We start from the raw sequence: 23,947 nt of genomic DNA on the forward strand, positions 1-23,947 counted from the left end.
GTTACACCTCTAAAAGACTACATTTATGTGCTCATGCCTGCAGAAAAAATGCTCTTAAGAAGCACCACTTTCAAACTGATAAAGTCTATATTTCAAAACTTTTAAGCACTCTCCAAGAGCTGAGACAGGTTTCCAAGAACTATTTATCTTACGTGTGAATTTAGTATAACACGTGCAGCATTTTAGCATGACCAAGAACAGGCTCATCTGTTAAGATGAATCCGAGTACTTTCCCAGCTCATCCAAGGAAAAAAAAAAGATCCATAGAGAGTAGAATGCAAATATCTTAAGCAAAACAATTGCATTTCTAATCACCTACTTACAATGTTTGACAGGCAATGGTCATTTTCCAGCTAATAAATAGGTAGCAGAAACTGCAGGCTTTCTTAACACCACAAAAATGCTACAAACTAAGGTGCTTGCAGGAAGTATTTGGAGATGAACTAACTTTCAGGGTTCTCCATAACTCCTCTGTTTGCTGTTTGAACTGCATTTTTCACTTATTTTCTCTCTTTACAAATGTAAGATATTATTGTGGACTCTAACCTGTTGTTGCTCCCTGGCGGTATAGATGGTGAAGCACGATCCATCCAATAAAAAGCTCCAATACTGATCATACAAGAGAAACAACATATCTTAATAAACTACAGAACTTAGTTACACCATCAAGGAATATCAAAAGAAAAAGGAAAAAAACAAAGGAAACAAAGGGAAGAGGAGCATAGATGGAACGTCTGAACACAGATCTGATGACCTAACAGATAATCACTAAATGGGTAGTAATTATGAAGTACAATCCTAATGCCTGACCCTTTGGGGTGGCCCAATGGTTTGAGCTTAGGACTTCCATGTTGGAGATCTCTAGTTTGAAACCCCTTGCCAGCGAAAGCAAGGGGTTTGCCTTCTGGGTCGAGCTCGTCGCACCAGGCTTGCCTAGTGCGGTTTACCTCTCCTATGTGGTTTGCGAGCTATTGGATAGGAGCGGGGGTTTTACCCTGTGCGCACCCAAAAGGTAGCGGCTGCGGGTTTCCCTTGTCATCAAAAAAAAAATTAAAAAAAAATCCTAATGCCTGAACAATGATCTGGTGAATAACAGAGAACAACCAGTAGTCCTTGCAACCTACATGACAAATCTAGTCAATAAAAAATCTAGTCCAAGTGGAAACAGGAATTGATTATAGTCCCCACCCCACAGAGCATGCCAAAGAATCGGACAAGGAATTAATGATAAAAATGGAAGATAACACATAAGCTTTTTCCCATAACAATTCACGTTTTGATAAATTAGTTGTGTCCTTCCTTGGACACTCCCCTGATAAAGAAAAAGGTCACTTTAGAAGACTATCATACTGTAGTACCATAGGATTGGCTGTTTTAACATGGCCACATGAATAAATCGGCAAACTGCCTAACAGCAAAGATAAGTCAAGAATAATGCCTTATCAGGAATTGTTTGATTTATCTATCCATATACTTATCCTAGGAATACTTCTATTCTGTAGGTTGAATGATACTACTGTTAAAACTTCAAGTGTCTCTTTATTATTTGTATGAAACTAAACCACCAAATTCAACATCAAGAAGAGCATTAGAAGGAACCTGTCAATCATAAGCAAATAAACACCACTGCCATGTGCCTCTTTTTCCTTTTGAAGTTGGAAATGCAACGTCTGCAACAAAACGAGATTGAAAGAATAGGTGACATACTTGTATATAAATTGAATTATTTATATTCAAAAATAAAAAAAAAGTATCTCACAAACAAATCCAATCAAAAGAATACATTGTAGAAATACACAAAATGATAAATAAAAATAAATTAACAACATATATTCGCAGTGAGAAGTGTTGGATTATGTCAAATTACACGACCAGCTTGTCTAAAAGTTTAAAATGTTGAAAGGATACACTTCTTTTTACCTAATCATATCTTTAACACCCCCTATTCTTTAGGGTGAGTCAAGCACATTGACATCTTTTTAGAAATGATGGGGGTGAGGCTTAAACTCAAGATTAATGTTGACCTATGTCAAACTCTGATAACATGTTTTAAAAAAAATGGACATTGAGCCTTATGCAGCTCCAAAAATTAGAGCATGAGGCAGATTGTCAAAATCACATAACCAGACTAGATCTCATATTCTTAACCATGGAGCTCAACATTGCCAAGCCTACTTAATATGCAATTGTTAACATTCCAACCCCCACTCCCTATCTTCGGGATATTTCATATATATACATCTAAGATAATGACATTTATCATCCTCAAACGGAACTAGCTCACAAATCTACGATAAATGGAAAGGGGGTACAAGTTTCTATTTTTACACCAATATATTTTGACAAGACAATGTCAATGTAGAACCATCTCAACCTCTATCAAACATTCAGTCACTTTATTTACATCACTACCTTCAAAGAGATTGCAGACATGGTCGTGAGTGTTGGTTCTAACAATAATATTAAAAAAAAAGATCTACCAAAGCATTAACAAGGTTGAAGGAACAAAAGCTATACTTTATTGACGGGAGAGATAGACTTACTAAAAGAGAGAAAAGATAGGTAGGAAAGCAAAAAATAGATAAAATGAGGAAGTTAAAACCTAAGTACTCATTCACCTTAAGAGTAGCAAGATATTCAAAACTATCATAACAGCGGATGTACAAGAACCTTCTCATGCTGACAGCGAACAATTCTTTGTCATATTCTGTGTGTGCATCCTTTGATCCACTAGGAGAATTATCCACCTTATTTAGCTTGTGGCCTATGCCATTGCCTGATTAGACAAAATAAACCAAATACTACTTGCATCAAATGTATGACGCCATAAACATATTTAATTACTAGTTTCTCTACTGTTATGAACATGTGTGTGTGTGTGTATTCTTCATTTGTGGAAGGGCCAGTTATGGTGAAATGGGGCAAAGTTATTCCTTTGGAGACAATAAGTCGTGGTTAGAGGATAAGCCCCTATACTGCTTCATTTGCACCTATCCTCGCTAAGCATCGAGCTTGTCACTTGAATTACACTTTATAATTTGCACTATAGGCTATCAGAATTTGGAATTTTTTCTTTTGATAACCAAGAAATCCCCAAGGGCTAGTGGAAATTCAGTGGACATCATAATTTGGAACCTTTATAATTCTAACCCTTGCACAACAGTTTTTTCTACTTTTTAGTTTCTCATTTGAAAATCTCAAAAAGATATTGGTTATTAGTGAAACGCCAACCTCTACAATCAAGGGAGCATAGCTCTCAACTCTTACCAAATTTTAAGTGATACCTATGTGCTTCATTTATGTTTTTTCCTGTTGAAAAGTCCATGAAATGTCATGAATGTGCACCAAGATAATGTCAAACTATATGGATAAAAGTGTTCAGTGTTTAACTCTAAAAATCTATCAACTATCTACAGATAAAAGGATCTTGAAAATAGAGTTGTCGATCTTCCACATGGGTCTGTCAACTCCTTCAAACGTCCGGTTTCATTCTCTACACATCATCCAGTAGATGCATAACGATGCCATATTCCAAAACCTCATTTCTTTCCTTTCCTTCCGTATTCTGCTCAACCTCCATGTTCTGAGAGCATTAAAAACTGTTAACGGAGTGCCCATTATATATTAAATATGGAATACACCATACTAAAAAGATCCATGACATAGAAAAAAATAAGAACCTAATGTTTAGAGTCCTTCCTTCCTTTCATGCCGAACATGTCTCAATATGGTATGCATCTCGTTAGAATCTGAATAGGTAGAAAGCTTCCATAATTGCATCTCACTTCCTTTAGCATGCCACAGAGAGTAATTGAATAAAATATATCCACACCAAACCAAGTATATATGAAGAGAGAGGGACATGAACAAAATTAACTTACAGTTGAAACTACTGCCAGAAGAGCAAGCGACATTTTCGGAATTTCATTTTGGGCTTCAGTTTGAATGCTTGACCTCAGATTGAGAAAAGCCAGTCTACAATCATGTGAATTTCACGCTACGATGTATGTGCCATCCTATATGTTGCAGTGAAGCAGGAGAATGACTTCTTGAATACAGATAGAACATTTTAAAGACTCAAATCTTATATTGCACATACATCATTGATTGTGAATTTGTCTGACAACTTCAAGGATGGCAACAGCCATTCGGATAAATAGATGGGCTGCTTTTGATATTTACTATCATCTGCAGAATAATGAGAAAGCCAATTTTTTTTATTCATGATAAGAGCAAGAAATGGTCTTGGCCTAAATGATTTCGAGCCATACCTGGGCGCACAAGTATTCTGTGTGAAACAAAGGACTGCAACAACCAGAAAGGATTATTAAGGTTAATAAACCCCTTAAAAGTCCAATGTTCAACTGAAGAAAAACAGTTATATAAATGTGGTTTTCCTGTCAAATCTCCCACATTCATTTATACATAGATTGGGTGTCGTTCGTAGAAAACCATATCTTTTTGTAGGTTTTCTACTTTTTGGTATACTTCTTGTCTACAGGTGTGCCTCATTATGCTCATATTGTTAATAAAACTGTAACTTCAAAAAAAAACAAAATGAAACTGGGAGTCTTGTCAAAGGCTGCAACCGCAAGACATATGGGGGGAGGTCATAAGCTCTATACAGTAAAATCGATTTTGACGAAATGAAAAAGCATCTATTTATGGAGCACTAATTTCAAAAGTTCACGAGTCCTGATGTTTAAGGTCAAAACATAAAAGGGAAAATACACCAAGTACTCAGACGTTCGTCAACAAGAGAAATACACATGTTTTTTTTTTTATGACAAGGGAAACCTGCAGCTGTTACCTTTTGAATGCGCGCGCACATGGTAAAAACCCCACTCCTATGCAATAGCTCGCAAACCACACATGAGAGAAATACACGTTTTCCACGTTTAGTTTTTGTAAAAGCATTTCATAAACAAAAACTTTCCCAGCATAAAAAGTCTCAATGTCCGACTTCATCCGGAAAGCCACAATACATTAATTATCAAACTAAATTGCCGCTCCCTGAATCAACATACCATGTATTATCATTTGTTTTGATATTCAACCAGAGAGGTGTTATGAAAATTTGCCACTACTCCTATATGGCTATAGTGCCTCTCAGTTACCTATTTCACATCTATACATCACAGTCCACACTTTATTCATACCAGGAGAAAGGGAAGTTACTGACAATCTCATTCATAAATCATGTACGACTTTCCAAACATTCAAGGTCAATAGTGGAACATTTCCATCTCATTCGTAATAAATCATCACTTGCAAGAACCACCAATTTCGGCAGAAACTCCACCTTTCTTTGATTGTTTCAGTTTTAGTTTCTGGATTTGTTCCTTTAGCACAACATTTTCATTATAATAGTCTTTCCACCCTACACTATATTTGTGAGATATTAACACGACACACATTAAGTGTTGTGAAGATCCCCACATTGTCCCTTTAAGGGATGAGCGGTCTCTTTAATATGGCTTGGGCAATCCTCACCTTGAGGTTGAGTTAGGCCCAAAATCCATTTCTTTACATGGTACTATCAGGACAGGACCTATTTCAATTCTCATTTCCAATGTTGGGCCCCATATTAAATTGTTCACGCACCAAATGTCCAGCCCTGGGCATGAGTGGTGTATGAAAAGTCCCACATCGTCCCTTTAAAGGATGGATGGTGGGAAATTCCAATTGCTGCTATATTCTTCTTTCACTCCCATTAGCATGCAAAATTTGTTTTTTTTTTAAAAAATAAAAATAAAAATGTTCCTAGCAAATATTGAATCTAATATATATCGTCTATGTGAGTTTTTTATTTCCATTATGTTCTGTATTTTGCTAAATTGATTTTAGGTCCACATTCCCTTCCAACACTTCAATCATGATGGACTGATGGTTCGTCCTCCACTTTTCTCAGTTCATCTCCATTAACAAATCACTATAATTTAAAAGAAATAGTTCAGTGTAATTGAACAAGATGCCCAACAAACAATTTTTTTAGCTATGAAAAGATATCTGTAAACCATCCCTAGAATTCCCTTCTCTGATATGGAGAAAGCAGATGCAAGAGAATTCTCTACTATAGAGTGAAGTGGCTGTACTTAAATTTAGTTACAATAATTGAACTCATGCATTCTTCGATTAGTTTTATGAAACACAATGGATACTTATTCTCATTACCTAAAGAAGAACAACACCAATAAAAAAAGAATACGCCGGCTATACTCAAAGTTTTCATATATATATCATGGTTACCTGCCATACTGAAGGCATATACTCCCGATACAGCTGAGCATTAGTACTGCTCCTAATTGTCCTTGAGTCCAAGTTACTCTCAGCAGACAACTGCCCTGTACTCCTGTTTTGAATGGTTCCAAATTAGAAAATAATGAATGTGAAAAGAGCACTATTTGTACGATTAAGCAGCTTAAAATCATCAAGAAATGATCTTTGGAACAACTGAACAGTTCAAGGGTGTACAAGCTCGTAACCACTATTGATGATCAAACACATAAAGTCCCTGTACATGTTACATTACTTGTTTAGTTGAAAAATCAGTCAATCAGAACACAAACTGTCCAAAGCAATGAGCACAGAATATGGAATTAAACCAGGGCACATTTACAGACGGACAACACATATTGAGCTTTAATTTTTCCACCACATTCTCTACACAGGATACTTATCATATTTATCTGGTCATTTGTAACCAGATTTTAGTAATGTGCAATACAAGATTTATTTTGGACAAAGGAAATGAACTGAATCCAACCTAATAACTTCGCGAGATGTAAATTTATCCAGTAAACTTGCTGCTTTTGTAGTTAGAACAAGCATCGGATGCACCACAAGAATCTTCTGGATCTCTTGAACGACAATGTCTGACACACTTTGCAGAGAGAGACTTCTCCTGGTAATAAGACAAATATGTAATGCTAAAATACTCAATTTGAGAATAAGAAGCAAAAAAGAATGGTGCAACCTATACAGAAAGCAAAGGAACATACTGAATCCTTCTCTCTCCTAAGAACCAAACCAAGTGTTAACATAAGGAGTGCTAGGTGAAAAACATGAACAGATGAAAGCAAACAGAAGGAAACTCATCATTTTTATAAGGAGAAAGAAGGAAAACAAATGACAACTGCACAACTGGGGTTTATTCAAAATGGTGGGGCTAAACAACAAAAAGAAAGAAACAGACAATTGAACTGCAACCGTTACATCTCTAAAAGACTACATTAATGTGCTCATGCCTGCAGAAAAAATGCTCTTAAGAAGCACAACTCTCAAACTGATAAGTATATTTCAAAACTTTTAAGCACTCTCCAAGGGCTGAGGCAGGCTTCCAAGAACTATTTATCTTACATGTGAGTTTAGTATAACACATGCAGCATTTTAGCATGACCAAGAATAGGTTCATCTGTTAAGATGAATCCAAGGGTACTTTCCCAGCTCATCCAAGGAAAAAAAGATCCATAGAGAGTAGAATGCAAATATCTTTTTTTGAGGATAGAGAGTAGAATGCAAATATCTTAAGCAAGACAATTGCATTTCTAATCACCTACTTACAATGTTTGACCAGCAATGGTCCTTTTCCAGCTAATAAATAGGTAGCAGAAACTGCAGGCTTTCCTAACACCACAAAAATGCTATAAAGTAAGGTGCTTGCAGGAAGTATTTGGAGACGAACTAACTTTCAGGATTCTCCATAACTCCTCTGTTTGGTGTTCATTTTGAACTGCATCTTTCACTTATTTTCTCTCTTTAAATGTAAGATATTATTGTGGACTCTAACCTGTTGTTGCTCCCTGGCGGTATAGATGGTGAAGCACGATCCATCCAATAAAAAGCTCCAATACTGGTCATACAAGAGAAGCAACACATCTTAATAAACTACAGAACTTAGTTACACCATTAAGGAATAGCAAAAGAAAAGGAAAAAACCAAAAGAAACAAAGGGAAGAGGAATATAGATGGGATGTCTGAACACAGATCTGATGACCTAACAGATAATCACTAAATGGGTAGTAAATTATGAAGTACAATCCTAATGCCTGAACAATGATCAGGTGAATAACAGAGAACAACCAAATGGATAATTCAGTTTCAGCAGTCCTTGCAACCTACACGACAAATCTAGTCACTAAAAAAATCTAGTCCGAGTGGAAACAGGAATTGATTATAGTCCCCACCCCAGAGAGCCTGTCAAAGAATCGGACAAGGAACTACTGATAAAAATGGAAGATAACACAAACTTTTTCCCATAACAAGGCACATTTTGATATATTAGCTGTGTCCTTGGACTTTCCCCTGATAAAGAAAAAGGTCACTTTAGAAGACTATCATACTGTAGTACCATAGGATTGGCTGTTTTAACATGGCCACATAAAGAAATCGACAAACTGCCTAACAGCAAAGATAACTCAAGAATAATGCACTATCACGAATTGTTTGATTTATCTATCCATATACTTATCCTAAGAATACTTCTGTAGGTTGATCTGAAAATGTTTCATGCATAAACAAGGATCAACTTCACCCTTTTAAGCCCAATAATGGATGTTATCATTGTTTAGATACCTTCACTACTCTGCCATAACTGTTTATGTATTCTTCATTTTATTACCGGAAACTAGAAACAGTTACACCCATTCTTGAACACGTTCACACAAATGTTTTGACGTCAATGGTATGCACTTGCTAGAGAGGTCAATGGAAGACCCCCGTGGCAAATGATAGTATGATACTACTGTTAAAACTTGAAGTGTCTCTTTATTATTTGTATGAAACTAAACCACCAAATTCAACATCAAGAAGAGCATTAGAAGAAACCTGTCAATCATAAGCAAATAAACACCACTGCCATGTGCCTCTTTTTCCTTTTGAAGTTGGAAATGCAACGTCTGCAACAAAATGAAATTGAAAGAATATGCGACATACTTGTATATAAATTGAATTATTTATATTCAAAAATAAAAAAAAGTATCTCACAAACTAATCCAATCAAAAGAATACATTGTAGAAATACACAAAATGATAAATAAAAATAAATTAACAACATATATTCACAGCGAAAAGTGTTGGATTATGTTGAATTACGCGACCAGCTTGTCTAAAAGTTTAAAATGTTGAAAGGATACACTTCTTCTTACCTAATCATATCTCTAACACTCCCTATTCTTTAGGGTGAGTCAAGCACATCGATATCTTTTAAGAAATGACGGTGGTGAGACTTGAACTCAAGATTAATGTTGACCTATGTCTAACTCTGATAACATGCTTTTTTTTAAAATGGACATTGAGCCTTATGCAGCTCCAAAAATTAGAGCATGAGGCAGATTGTCAAAATCACATAACCAGACTAGATCTCATATTCTTAACCATGGAGCTCAACATTGCCAAGCCTACTTAATATGCAATTGTTAACATTCCAACCCCCACTCCCTATCTTCGGGATATTTCATATATATACATCTAAGATAATGACATTTATCATCCTCAAACGGAACTAGCTCACAAATCTACGATAAATGGAAAGGGGGTACAAGTTTCTATTTTTACACCAATATATTTTGACAAGACAATGTCAATGTAGAACCATCTCAACCTCTATCAAACATTCAGTCACTTTATTTACATCACTACCTTCAAAGAGATTGCAGACATGGTCGTGAGTGTTGGTTCTAACAATAATATTAAAAAAAAAGATCTACCAAAGCATTAACAAGGTTGAAGGAACAAAAGCTATACTTTATTGACGGGAGAGATAGACTTACTAAAAGAGAGAAAAGATAGGTAGGAAAGCACAGAAGCAAAAAAAAAAGATAAAATGTAGAAGTTAAAACCTTAGTACTCATTCTAACTCACCTTAAGAGTAGCAAGAAATTCAAAACTATCATAACAACGGATGTACAAGAACCTTCTCATGCTGACAACGAACAATTCTTTGTCATATTCGGTGTGTGCATCCTTTGATCCACTAGGAGAATCATCCCCCTTATTTAGCTTCTGGCCTATGCCATTGCCTGATTAGACAAAATAAACCAAATACTACTTGCATCAAATGTATGAGGCCATAAACATATTTAATTACTAGTTTCTCTACTGTTATGAACATGTGTGTGTGTATTCTTCATTTGTGCAAGGGCCAGTTTAGGCGAAATGGGGCAAAGTTATTCCTTTGGAGACAATAAGTCATGGTTCAAGGCGTAGATGTAGCCTCTTTGTAGAAGTGCTGGGAGAAGGCAGCACACGGTACATGACCATTCTTCCTCCACCTCGTACTGTCAGGAAGCAATGGGTGTATAGGGTAAGCCCCTATTCTGCTTCATTTGCACCTACCCTCGCTAAGCCTCAACCTTGTCACTGGAATTACACTTTATAATTTGTACTACAGGCTATCAGAATTTGGATTTTTTTCTTTTGATAACCACGAATCCCCGAGGGCTAGTGGAAATTCAGTGGACACCATAGTTTGGAACCTTTATAATTTTAACCCTTGGACAACAGTATTTTCTATTTTTTAGTTTCTCATTTGAAAATTTAGAAAAAAATATTGGTTATTAGTGAAATGCCAACCTCTACAACAAGGGAGCATAGCTCTTAACTCTTACCAAATTTTCAGTGATATCTATGTACTTCATTTATGTTTTTTTCCTGTTGAAAAGTCAATGAAATGTCACTAGTGTGCACCAAGATGATGTCAAACTATATGGTTACAAGTGTTCAGTGTTAAACTCTAAAAATCTATCCACTATCTACAGATAAAAGGATCTTGAAAACAGAGTTGTCGATCTTCCACATGGGTCTGTCAACTCCTTCAAACTTCCTCCTGTTTCATTCTCTACACATCATCCAGTAGATGCATAATGATGCCATATTCCAAAACTTCCTTCCGTATTCTGCTCAACCTCCATGTTCTGAGAGCATCAACAACTGTTAAGGGAGTGCCCATTATATATTAAATATGGAATACACCATACCAAATAGATTCATGACAGATAAAAAAATAAGAACCTAATGTTTAGAGTCCTTTCTTCCTTTCTTGCGCTTACAATACCAACGCATTGTTATACAACCCTACTAAAAAAGAAAAATTATACGGGTAGGATTGGAATGATGGCACAACCCTACGCAAATTAGATTTGAGGAGTCATCGGAAGTCGAATGGAACTATGCAAATCAAATCTACGGAGTCACTGAAAAGACACATGATGCTATGCAACTCAATTATGAAAAGTGTTCGGAAAAATCCACGGTACTACGCAAATTAAATATGAAAAGTAGTCCGGAGAGATGCACGGTGCTACACAAATAAGATATGCAAAAAAAAGGTAGTCACTGGAAGAATGACACGGTGCTACACAAATTAAATATGAAAAAGTAGTCACCGAAAAGATGGCACGGTGCTACACAAATTAAATATGAAAAAATAGTCACCGCAAAGATAGCACGGTGCTACACAAATTAGATATAAGAAAGTAGTCACCGGAATGATGGCACGGTGCTACACAAATTGAATATGAAAAAGTAGTCACCGGAAAGATAGCTCGGTGCTACACAAATACCGACGAAAATGGGGTTGACACAAAACAGCCCTAGAAAGTCATCGAAATCGACTCACGATGACCTGACTGGCTGAGTTTTCTTCCCACAAATTATGACTAGCTTGTGTTGAGACTAGCTAGTCATAATTTAGGGTAACATACTGTTGAAAGTAGTCATAATTTGACTAGCTTGTGTTGAGACTAGCTAGTCATAATTTGAAGCTTTTTTTTATCATGATTTAGGGTAACATACTGTTGAAAGTAGTCTTGCCATGGCGCTTGCATGTTAACTCTCTTTGAGTACTGTTGTAGACACCCTTATTGAACTTATTGTGTTCTTGATTTACTTGAGGACACTCACAAATTTAAGTTGGAGGTGTTGATGAGTGGTAGATTTGCACTCATTTAAGGTCAATTTAGCTCAATAATTAGTGTCCTCAATGCCTAACTTTGTCATTTTCTAATCAAATATTGATGATTTGAAACTATGAAGACAATTGGACAAGGCATGGACTAAAACTTGAAGTAATGGCCAAAAATGCAAAAGAAGTGCAAAATGAACGTTCTTGATCGTCTAGCATGAATGGCGGATCGCCAACTGATGTAGACCCAATTTGACAGTGCATAAAACTTTTGTTTATCAAAGAAGGTCGGCGAACTCCAGTAGAAAAAGTGATACACCGAATGAGAAAGGCGGATCTGAAGCACATGCCCAAATTGACAATGTGCAAGGCAAAGATTTAATGCTCGAACAGTGAACTAAGGTGGTATTCGACGATACACCAAATGAGAAAGGTTGAATCAATCGAGTTCGCCAACTGAGGTTCAAACACATGAAGCCTAGAGCATCACAAAGGCGAGCTGGGGAACGAAGGGTGATTCACCGAGTGAGTTTGGCGAGCCCGACTAATGTCATCGATTTGGTTGCGAAGTAGATTTTTGGGACAAATTTTGGAAAAATATAAATAGCCCAAATATAGAGTTTTGAGGGAGTTTGATTAGAGAGTTGAGCTACTGAGTTCAGGAAAAAGCTTTGAGTGAGAACACTTTACTTTTTAGAACACTTTTCTAGCCTTCTTGGGTTTTACAATTTGAATCTTGAATTTGATAATTTGAAGTTAAAATTCAAAGTGGGCTTACTCTTAATTGCTTGATTTCAAGTTATCCATGGCAGATTTCATGGAAAATACTTTCTTTACTTTTTTGTGATGGGTGGCTAAAATCGCAAGATCTAGAAGTACTCTAATGGGGTTGGGTGTTAATTTAATGTAGTGGGTATTGTGCTATGCTCTATTTTGTTGTTGTTCATGCATGAATTTGGTCTAATTATCATGGGGTTAACTTAAGGGTTAAAGTTGCAAACTTAATTCCTACTTATGATATCTGGTTGATGCTCGAAAGAGTTTAATTAGAGTGGGTAATTAGTTCAATACTAGCAATTTAGGTCTGATGTCCTTGACTTGCTTGAAAGAGAGGTTATGGGTCGGATCTAATTGTCTTATTCTTGAAAGAGGGAATAGAGTAAGGTAATGTGTTGTTTATAATTGGCATTAGATAAGACCAAAAGGAAATTCTAGGCATATATGCTTTGAGATCGAAAGATGATTAGCGTCATTGAAGATGACTTAACCTATTCATGTATGCACATCACTATAGAGCAATACATTTACTCCTATATGACATTGATATCGAATCCTCACACCCCTAGATTGCTTGCTAACTCTTGATTTCGTTCAAATTTTAGTTTAATTGCGATAATTGACAACAAAGCTTTATATTAAGTTGGTGGTACCATATGTTCTTACTATTCCAAACATACTAATTTAAAGTTCAAATCTCTCGATAAAGAATTCTCCATGATATACCATTCCCTGTGGGATTCAACCCTGACTCTTCGTTGGGTTTTCACTGACTACACTCACACTAAATATAATATTCTAGAGGGACATTTTATAACATGAATAATATTTTCTTGCTTATTTGTCAAATATTAAAAAATAAGTAAGAAATTTACTTTTTTTCAGTAAAATATTTTCTTCGGTACCAAAAATACCCTAAAGTGTATAATTAGTGCAATCTCTCCAAACAGGCGCCCGTGTAACAACCATCCAAACAAGTTGAAATAGTAGAGATGACAATGGGACGAGACGAGACGAGATAGGTTTAAAGTTATATATTTTTAAAATTAATGTCAGGTGGGGCTGGTTGCGAGTTTAAGGTTCCAAATAGAATTAAATCTTTGTAATTAGTAAAAAAATCAAGGATGAAACTTTTTATATTAAACTTTGACTTTAATTTGAACTCTTTTTTTAAAATTTAAACTAGACGTGTCCAATAAATTGTTAGTTGTTGAAATGTTAATTAGAAACAATTAACTAGCGATTAAGAAACAATGGTTGAAACGTTAACTAAAATAGTTAATTAGTTATTGAGATGTTAATTAGCGAAAAATTTAAAAATGATTTTTTTTCATATTAAACTTGATTAAAAAAGAAAAAAACCTAAAAAATTATGTGGGACGGATTTATGTGAAGCGGGACGGATTGAAAATGAAAAAACTGTCATATGAGGGTGATTTACAAAAAATTGTGGGCTGAACTCAACCTGCTCCGAACCTCCCCGCTCGCCACATTAGGATTGTGCAAAAATCGAATCAACCGATAAATCAAACCGAAAAAGTGCTATTGGTTTATTGTTATTTGATTAACATTTTTAATGGTTTTATAAAAAAAAACCTATCAGGTTGTCGGTTCGGTTTTGGTTTTTAATATTGGGTTATTGGGTAGACCGACAACCCAATAAAACTATAGTAATTTACTACTTTACCCATACATAAATATTAAATATTAAATATTAATCTAAATACCTTACTAGGTAGTGCATTGTCCTTTAGCTTGCAATTTACCTTCACAGTGACTTTGAGTTTGAAACTTCACATTATAAAAAACGTCAAAACTTAAAGTAAGAATTATATTCCTCTTAATTTCTCTTTGTGTTACACTTGTAATAGTTCTTTTCATGTTAGTTATTATTGTTTTTTTATGAGTTGTGTTAAATTGTTAGAAAAGTCGTATATTTATTTTATAAACATTTTTTTATTGGTTAAACCGAACCGTTAAAAATTCAAAACTAATAAACCGAGAACCGATAAAAACATCTTATTAATTTAATTATTAATTTAACGTATTTTAAAAATAAAAATTCAATAATACATAAAACCAAATCCACACCCTACACCCCCATTGCCATCCCTATGTATTGTTTTCCCTGCCAACAAGAAACGAACTTTAAAAGCCCAAAACCGATGGGGAAATTCTAGTTGCTGCTATATTCTTCTTTCACTCCCAAACCCTCCGGACAACGCTAGTCACTGCGATTTCTTCAAAACCTATCTGCAAAAATGGCGTCAGTTGATGTTGAGAAGAGCAGGAGCGATATGGAGAGAGAGGAAGCCTGTTCGGCGAAACCAACAAAGCAAGGGGAAGGGCTGAGACAGTACTATATGCAGCACATCCATGATCTCCAGCTCCAAGTCCGCGTAAAGACTCACAATCTTAATCGCCTTGAAGCCCAGAGGAACGAACTCAATTCTAAAGGTCTGATTAACTAAATCTGGAAAACCTAACTTCTTAAGGGAACATTTTTCACGTTATAGTGAAACCCTAGTCTTAATCAGTTTCTTGGTTATGTACTACTTTTTCATGTTGTTTATGGTCCAGTATTTGAGGTAAAGTTCCCTTCTTTGATACAGAGATCTTAGTGTGAGAAGGCTCTTAAAATATTGAACTTAAGAAATTGAATTGATAATAGATTGAAGGTAAAAGGGTTCAATTTTTAGAACCGAAACTAATGCTGTGCCATCGATCACCATAAAGAATTGTTGTACCATTATGATAGTCCAACATGGAGGTGAGTAGAGAGTCCATTCCTCTTCTGTGGTGTTACTTAATGAATTTTCTTACTTAAATATGTTAGAATGCATAGAGACCCAACATTTCTTTGCCTTTTATGAGGTTAATAACCCAGCTGGCATACTCTTCAACTATTCGATTGAATACCTACCATCTTCTTCTAGCAGGTAACTCTGACCATCCAAAGCTTAGGTCGATAAAGGGAAGAGAAATAGTTACTGAGTAGAGGTTGTAATGGTTTGGTTTCCCAAACATATCATGTGTTATGGACCACAGGTTCATTATTTTTTGCCTGGTTTTCATTGGTGTAGGGATCTTGTTAACTTAATTAAAGTTTTAGTGTTTCTTGAATAAATCGATCATGGTGTTTCTCTCACATTTGTTCTACTCTTGCTGAGGAATGTACTAAAATTGTGTCTTCATGACCAATGGCATTTTCTACTTTATTTTTTCAATTGTAATTTGAATCGTGTATGGGCTCATAAAATTCTCCTTAATGTCTATTTTTGCAGTGAGAATGCTCAAAGAGGAATTACAATTGCTTCAGGAGCCTGGATCATATGTTGGTGAAGTTGTTAAAGTAATGGGGAAGTCAAAGGTTCTAGTCAAAGTAAGTGTATCCACATCTTTTTAGTTGTCATTGAATTCCTTATTAAATTTTCGTACCCATTTGTAACTAAGTTGCTGGGGTGCGGGTGTCCAATATGTGTGCGTATCTAGAGGTCAGATCCTTCATGACCTAAATTTTAAGATGCAGGGTACGGGTTTAGGTATTGATACGAGTGCGGGGATTTGACTTAAAATAGTTAAATATCTTAAATACAATTATAAAAGATGCCTAAATAATGGTGGACTATTTGAAAGGAATGTACAAATTTTTTAGAGCAAGTTTGAATTTGTAATTATACAAGTACAAATGTATGTGGTTGCGGACTTTTTAATACAAATATCTTCTAACGATAAAAAACATATGCCTAATTATGATTTCACCCTAGCTTTTGTTTTGATTTCAGAAACCAACGTATCTGTATCAAAATTCTTGATTGATTTTGGTCACAGTAGACAAATCGATTGACCATATCCGTTATGGATCCCACACCTATGTCGTATCGACACGGGTGTGGCATCGGAAGTGAAGAGTTCACACAACTTTTGTCTGTAAGAAAGCATGTCTCATTTGGTCACCAGGCTGCAATAGAATGTTGAATTGGTTGTATGCTGTAGTAGAATGTTGTACTTTCAGCTTTGTATCCTTGGTTGATAGCCTACTATGCTAACCCTCTCAGTTGAATACCTTTCGTGTTATGGAACCCATTAGACTCTTCCATTTACCAATTTTGTCTTGTCTTATTAGTTTTGCACTCTTCATTTTGGGGTATCTGGTAGTTTTGACTCCTTTGCTTACATGACAAAGTTGGTCTATGCTATCTCAAAAAAATGACAGTTTTTCTATGTGTTGCCATTTATGATGTCAATTTCATTTTACCCTCATTTAGCATGTCATGGGTTCCAACTTGTCCTTTACTATGAGAACAGTTCTGTTAGTTTTTCAGCAACAAGTGATACAATGAATTCATTTGGATTATGTTGTTTCTAAATTTACAAGATTCTCTAGTACAAATATTTGAACCATGGTATTCCCATAATATATTTCTAGTTTTTATTTAATATGCCTTTCTTCTCATCCTTTTTTTTATTACTCATCTTTGTATTATACTCTAGGTTCATCCTGAAGGCAAATATGTTGTCGATATTGGCAAAAATATTGACATTACAAAGATCACTCCATCAACTAGAGTTGCCCTGCGCAATGATAGCTATGTCCTTCATCTAATATTGCCCAGCAAAGTTGATCCATTGGTCAACCTCATGAAAGTTGAGAAAGTGCCAGATTCCACTTATGACATGATTGGTGGTCTTGACCAGCAGATCAAGGAGATTAAAGAGGTACATATCTTCTCTATTTGTTTTTTATTTCGTGTTTTCTTGATCTGTCTTGTTAACTCAATCTCTTAATTTCTTTTATAGTAATTGTATAATTTGTTTAACTTTGGATCTATTATGCATTAGGTTATTGAGCTTCCTATAAAGCATCCCGAGTTATTTGAGTCTCTTGGAATAGCTCAACCAAAGGTATATTCAGCTTTACGAAGTTCTCCTTCAGTTTATTATCAGCACCAATAAAGATCTTGATTGGATTCCTCTTTTATGAATGACAGGGAGTGCTGCTCTATGGACCTCCAGGAACTGGGAAAACATTGTTGGCTAGGGCAGTTGCACATCACACTGATTGTACCTTCATTAGGGTCTCTGGTTCCGAACTAGTGCAGAAATATATTGGAGAAGGTTCTCGAATGGTGAGAGAACTTTTTGTTATGGCCAGGTTAGTTGTTAATTTTGAGAACCCAACGGTAACATATTTCTGATCTATTACCTTAAATTAAATACTGAAGCCATTTCTTGGTCAAGGTGCTGTGCTTAGTACACTTGAATTGGCTTTCTGTAGGAGATGAAGTGTGAGAGAGTTCAGAATGGTCTAGAATCTTGATACAATATTGAAATGTGTAAAACAAACAAACAAGAAACAACAAATAAACAAAAGATAAAGGATAGAAAATCAAAACATAAGATAAAAATTAATTGGCTGCAATAGCTATAGAAAGCTAAAACCTCCAATTAATTGAACCAAATTAAGCACCTAACCTATAAGATGAACCCGGAAGATGAATGATTTCCTTTTGCAAGCAATCTATCAAGTAACATCAAGCAACAATGGCCTTATGCCCTAACTCTCTCAAGAGAATCGCTATTCAAGTGAATATTCATATCATCCAACATAATCTACCTAATAAAATGACATAATGTAGTATTTATACTAGACTAGGCTAAGACTAAAGACTTATGATTGTTATTACAAAAATATCCTTAATGAATTAATGATCTTTTTAAGTCTTCTTATTCAAGAGGCTTGCATTTGAAGAATGGCCAATTTGCATTCATAGCCTCTTTCTCCCACTCCGAGTAGTCTTTTCTGTGGAGCCTTGTACTTCTACTTTAATATGGTCTTGAGCTTCAACTTTTTATTCCAAGATTTTGATTAGACTTGGGTTGCATCATTCTCTTTTTCTTGAAAATGATTTGTTCGAACCTTGTAAAACCATTAGGAAGACAAGCAACAACAAGGACCTCATAGTATGAGGGTTAGCACAAGAGGTTAACAAATCTACCAACATGCGAAGGATGCACAAACTTGTGATATAGTCAAGCATCAACTATTCTCATGAAGGACAAGCTTCCACATGAAGCACTTAGAACTTGGCTAGTCCAAGATTGTACTGTGACAGACTCATACATATTCAAAGGGTTAGGGAGGTCGAAAGGAAAGATTATCTACCCATCTTGGTCAAGAGAACAACCAAATACTCCAGTAAGTTCCCTTCCCACTTAAGATTTGACCTTAGTACAAGTACTAGCATCATCATATGCAACTAGATAATATAAAAAGGTGTCACGCAAATAACTTCATTCAAAGTATCCTCATATGTAAGCTCACTATTAGAGTCACGAACACCATTAAGCACCATCAAGAATTGGGACACTCAAAGAAGAAGTAACAACTTGAAAGCAAGTATCACCTTCTTTCTCAACATTCCATAGTGGGTTATCATACAAGTTATAATCTTCAAGTAGAGCTACATCACCATCATTTTTAACACCAGTAGGCACTACACTAGGAGTGATCTCATCATCATGACCAACTTGATGAACACCATCACTAACTTGAGGCTCCTTAATCACTCCTCAAATAGTGGACTAACATTACAAGTAAGTTGATTAGCACAAGTGTGACATGATAATGCACTATCATTCAAAATACACTAACATTGCAAGTACAGTGCCATGATCATTCCAGTTCTCTTTCCAAAAGGAGATTCTGTCCCACCTTCCAACTTTGACCTTTGTGTTGGCATTGAGTATCAACCATAGATTCCCAATGGATCTCCAAACCCCAACTCCATATGTGGTAATTGCTTCATTTGTGCACCATTGTTCCTCATGTCCATATATATGAAAAATTACTTCCTTCCATAAAGCGTGATCTTCTTGGTTATACCTCCAAAGCCACTTCATGATCAGACTTTTATTTTGAAGCTCTTGGTTTCTCATTCCCAAACCACCACACTCCTGCTATGTTGGACTATAACCCACTTCACCAAGTTGAAGCTCTTCTCAGTTTTGTTCCCTTGCCACAAAATGCCCCTTCTTAGCTTGTCTAGAATCTTAACCACTTTCCAGGTATGGGGAAGAGAGACATTATATATGTTGGTAGGCAGTCCAATACCGAGTTAATTAATGTAACTCTCCCTCCCAATGACAAGTACTGTGATTTCCACAAAGCCAGCTTTTTCTCAGTCTTTTCAATTATCCCATCCCAAATGCGGAGTGCTTTATGCTTGGCACCCAATGGCATACCTAAATAGATTGCGGGGAGTTTCTCTATCTTGCATTTCAGGATATCTGCTAGAATCTGTATCTCCTGCACTTCATTGACCGGAAAAATGCTGCTCTTTCTCTGGTTCGCTCTCAACCCTAAGCATGCCTCAAAAATCACCAGTATTACCCTGAGGTATCTGCGCCCATCGGAGATGGTTTTTTAGTTCAGTTTCCTCTTCCATCTCGATCCACTTGCCACATCTCTCTCCTATCTTCTTCATTATCGAGCTAGACCACAGATGGAGGGGAAGCCCTAGAATGTTAATCCAGAACCAATCAAACTTGTGGCCCTTTGGGAAGGACCCTGCTGTTGGGGACCACCACTGCTAGTTTAGATGATCTCCTTGTCTTCTCCATTCGCCTATCAGAACATGTTCAACTTCCTTCCTTGATTGGAACTCAAACAAGAAAGTTAATCTGTTCATGTCATAGATTAGAACTCCCTGAGCTCCTTTCCAGGTTCGGTGCGCGCATCTTCTTACATCAGATCTGGTTGGAGCATCTCCCTTACTAGAAAAATGCCCCACTAGGCATCTGCTTAGCAAATCTGCATCAGCCAGTTGAGCTTTGGCCTTTATCACTTCCTCCCCGGCAACATCAATCATCTCTGTGGAGGCCTTTGTTTCTTTTTGCGTCCATTTGTTTTTTTTTCCCAGCATTTTCTTGTATCTGCCTTTCTCTCTGTTTGTAGCATGAGCTACCTCCCTTGTGTATGTAAACACCTTTGTGGTGGTTGGGTCTTTATTAGTGAAAGAATTTATTTTGTCTGCTAAAAGCTCCCACCCCTCATTGAATGCATTTTCTGGTAGTTTAATAACTCCCTTCTCCCTTCCTTTACCAGTTATTAACGATACAAATCTGTCGTACATATTGGACTTCAAAGACAGGGAAATATTAGTGACAGTCTCTACATTTCCAGGTTTTATGTGTTTCCTTGGATTCTTAATGCTTTGCTAAGTCTTCTACAGATTCATATGAGAGCCCCCTTGCTCAGAATCATTCTCCTCATTTGGTATCCACTCTCTACCCAGTCATACCATGCTTCTACTTTTGATCTCGACTCGGTGATGTCGTATGACTTCCCCCTTGATCAGAAATAAATTTTGTTGTCCATACTGTCCGTGAGGATCAGAATGTCTAAAAAAAACATAAAAGAAATGGAGAAAAGAGATTTCCGGTGGAGCAGTTTCACCGGAATGAGATTCCCAAAGTCCAGAAGGGATTTCAGGAAAGTGCCTGAGAGCATTTTTAAAGTTGAGTAAATTTATAAGTGCATGAGGAAAGTGCCTCTATTTCTTGGTCATATTGCTTGCTTACTAAGAATTAGTAAATTTTGCTACAAAAATCTTACTGAATTAAAATGCAAAGCAACTCCGTAAATACGTGTTGTTGAAAGTGGGTGGTGATACCTTCATATATTTGCTTAATATCATTTGAATGTATCCGGTTTATTACTTATTTTAGGGAAAGAGTACATGATCAGACACATGGTAGAGCATAAATATGTTTCACTTCTTTATTTAAGATTAATTTATGTTGATTTTTTTAAAAAAATGATTGACTACATTTTTTTCTAACAATTGTTTTTATTAATATAAATTATATATGTTGTCCAGGTAGTTCTATTTTGTTTTTATCAAACTTAAATATTTATTTATATCTTCAAATATCTTAAATTTATCAAATAATAATTTATTATGTCTAGATTGAAGGTTTTTCTAATATTTTCTTAATGTAAAACTTACTTACTATTTTATTTGAATTATAATATTTATTGTTTATATATATAGATGTTTAAAAACAGTCTTAAATCATTCAGTGTCCAAACCTAAACACAAGATCTTAACTCAACTCAAATGTGCATTCGGGTTTGGACATCTTAATCTTTAATGAATACAAATGGGGCCTAAGGCTAAAGACTAATGATAGTTATTACAAAAATACCCTTAATGAATCAAGGGGTCGATTGGTACAAACATAGATAACGCAGGGATTAGTAAATGCACGAATGCTAATTCAGGGATTATTTTTTATCAAGTGTTTGGTTCATTGTTTCCCAATTAATCTTGTGTTTGATTTAGAACTCTACAAAAAAAATTCTTTCCTATTATACTGTTGTCTTATTATGAGATTGTTTTTTTGATGTAATTCGATCAAGGTAGATAACCGCCGGACAATATTATTATTTTTTGTAGGATTTCTATTTCATTTAAAATACATACATGTATATATAATTGTTATTAATTTTGAGATGTGATGTACCACTACGGAGATCCTTGATGGCACAGTGTATTTCTATTTTTTTTGTTGGTCAATATATCTTAAACTTAACATAGATTTAAGGCTACTTAAGTTGTTCAATACCTAAAGCTTATTAAAAAAACAAATAGTTCAAGTGGTTAATCGACAAACTACATTGAATAATAAAAATTTAAAAACAAATGGAGAAAGAAAATATCAGTGAAATCATCAAATTGCACTAAACGGATTTGGAGAATTACAAAGAACATTTATAACCATTCCAATACAAATAAAAAGGAAATCAAATTACAAAAGAAATTTAGGAAAGTGAATAAGGGGATAATTAAGTCATTTAGTAGAGGTCTTATCCCAGGATTGTTTAACCTTGGATTAGTTATCCCTCCAATTCCTAGTCTTAAAATAAGACCATATATGGTCTATAACTAATCCATGGATTGTTAAATAAAGTAACCAAACAATGTATTATATGGACTAAATTTTAATCTATGGACTATTCTAATTAATACCGCCTACTAAACGGGTCCTAAGAGTCTTCTTATTCAAGAGGCTTGCATTTCAAGAATAGCCACTTTGCGTTCTTAACCTCTTTCTCCCTACTCCGAGTAGTCTTCCACTTTTCATTCTTAACCTCTTTCTCCCTACTCCGAGTAGTCTTCCACGTTGAGCCTTGTACTTCTATTTTGGTATGTTCTTGAGCTTCGACTCTTCATTCCAAGATTTTGAATGAAACTCGGCTTGCATCAATAATTCTAGATAAAGTTCCTGCTTCCTGGAGATGCTTGACATATTATTGGGATATTAAGATCTTATGATTTACGCAGGTAAGCCACCAACGCCCCAACTGGACGAAGTATGACTTCTAAGTTCTAAATACTAATATTCTCTTAATTATAATATTATGAGGTAATTTTTTCCCTCTATGAATTAGAATTTGTGGAGTCAAATCTTTTGTAACATTGTTGCCTACAATTTTGGACTCTGCGTTGATATCGATCATCCCAAGCTATCCACATATTTCTAGCCTACCAGTCATGTTTCTTTTTGGTTTATCGGAAACAGCCTACGTACCCCACAAAGGCAGGGTTAAGGTTTGCGTACGCGGTACATCCTATCCTCTCCAGTCTCCAGAACCCACTTGTGAAATTATACTAGGTATGAACGTTGTTGTAGTCACATTTCTTTCTGGTTTAACTATCTAGTATCTGAAAGCGCTGTCTGTTGACCCGACTAATCCAGATTGGCGTCATGTAGGACTGATGTAAAGGGAGAAGTTCCGTACCACGGCTTTCTCCCTGATTTATTTTGAGACCTTTGGGTTATAAGAGGGAAGGGATCCTATTGTGGTGGTTACCAGTCATTTTGGAGATCAATTAACCTGATTTAACGAGTATTGCAAGAAAATAGGATTCATATTGATCTCCAAATGCATGCTATTGGGATGGGATGGCTCCAACTAGCTCTCTGATTTTAGACTCTTTTTTTGACAACCTTAACCTAATTTAAGACTGAATATATTAGAAATAATGGTTCTATTAAGGGCACAAGGTGTGTGTGTGAGGGGGAATCTTGTTCCTTTCTGCAAATGTTTCCCCTCCCCTTTTGTTATATGGTCTATGGATCAACCTGTTTCAATTTTTTCTTTGGTGCTAATCCCTGGCATTGTTTTAACTTCAGGGAACATGCTCCTTCTATCATTTTTATGGATGAGATAGACAGCATTGGATCTGCTAGGATGGAATA

The 23,947-nt window shown here is 35.7% G+C and overlaps 2 protein-coding genes across 2 annotated transcripts in view; one reads left to right on the plus strand and one right to left on the minus strand.

Moving 5' to 3' along the window:
* The window catches only part of LOC125812513 (DNA repair protein XRCC2 homolog), a 102,673-nt gene that overhangs the window by 3,421 nt on the left and 75,305 nt on the right, over positions 1–23,947 (minus strand). The window contains exons 3-7 of the mRNA XM_049491988.1: positions 9,862–10,019; positions 8,827–8,897; positions 7,790–7,852; positions 6,767–6,904; positions 6,250–6,352 (exon numbers count right to left, since the gene is read on the minus strand). Of these exons, the coding sequence (XP_049347945.1) occupies positions 6,250–6,352; positions 6,767–6,904; positions 7,790–7,852; positions 8,827–8,897; positions 9,862–10,019 (533 nt within the window). The remainder of the gene's footprint in view (positions 1–6,249; positions 6,353–6,766; positions 6,905–7,789; positions 7,853–8,826; positions 8,898–9,861; positions 10,020–23,947) is intronic.
* LOC125812467 (26S proteasome regulatory subunit 8 homolog A-like) overlaps positions 14,826–23,947 on the plus strand; it is a 9,703-nt gene continuing 581 nt past the window's right edge. The window contains exons 1-6 of the mRNA XM_049491950.1: positions 14,826–15,136; positions 15,964–16,061; positions 17,174–17,398; positions 17,522–17,584; positions 17,671–17,834; positions 23,882–23,946. Of these exons, the coding sequence (XP_049347907.1) occupies positions 14,941–15,136; positions 15,964–16,061; positions 17,174–17,398; positions 17,522–17,584; positions 17,671–17,834; positions 23,882–23,946 (811 nt within the window). The 5' untranslated portion in view covers positions 14,826–14,940. The remainder of the gene's footprint in view (positions 15,137–15,963; positions 16,062–17,173; positions 17,399–17,521; positions 17,585–17,670; positions 17,835–23,881; position 23,947) is intronic.

This window comes from Solanum verrucosum, unplaced genomic scaffold (genome assembly GCF_900185275.1).
Source record: "Solanum verrucosum unplaced genomic scaffold, falcon-dt-bn FXZP01000120.1, whole genome shotgun sequence".
Taxonomy (NCBI): domain Eukaryota; kingdom Viridiplantae; phylum Streptophyta; class Magnoliopsida; order Solanales; family Solanaceae; genus Solanum; species Solanum verrucosum.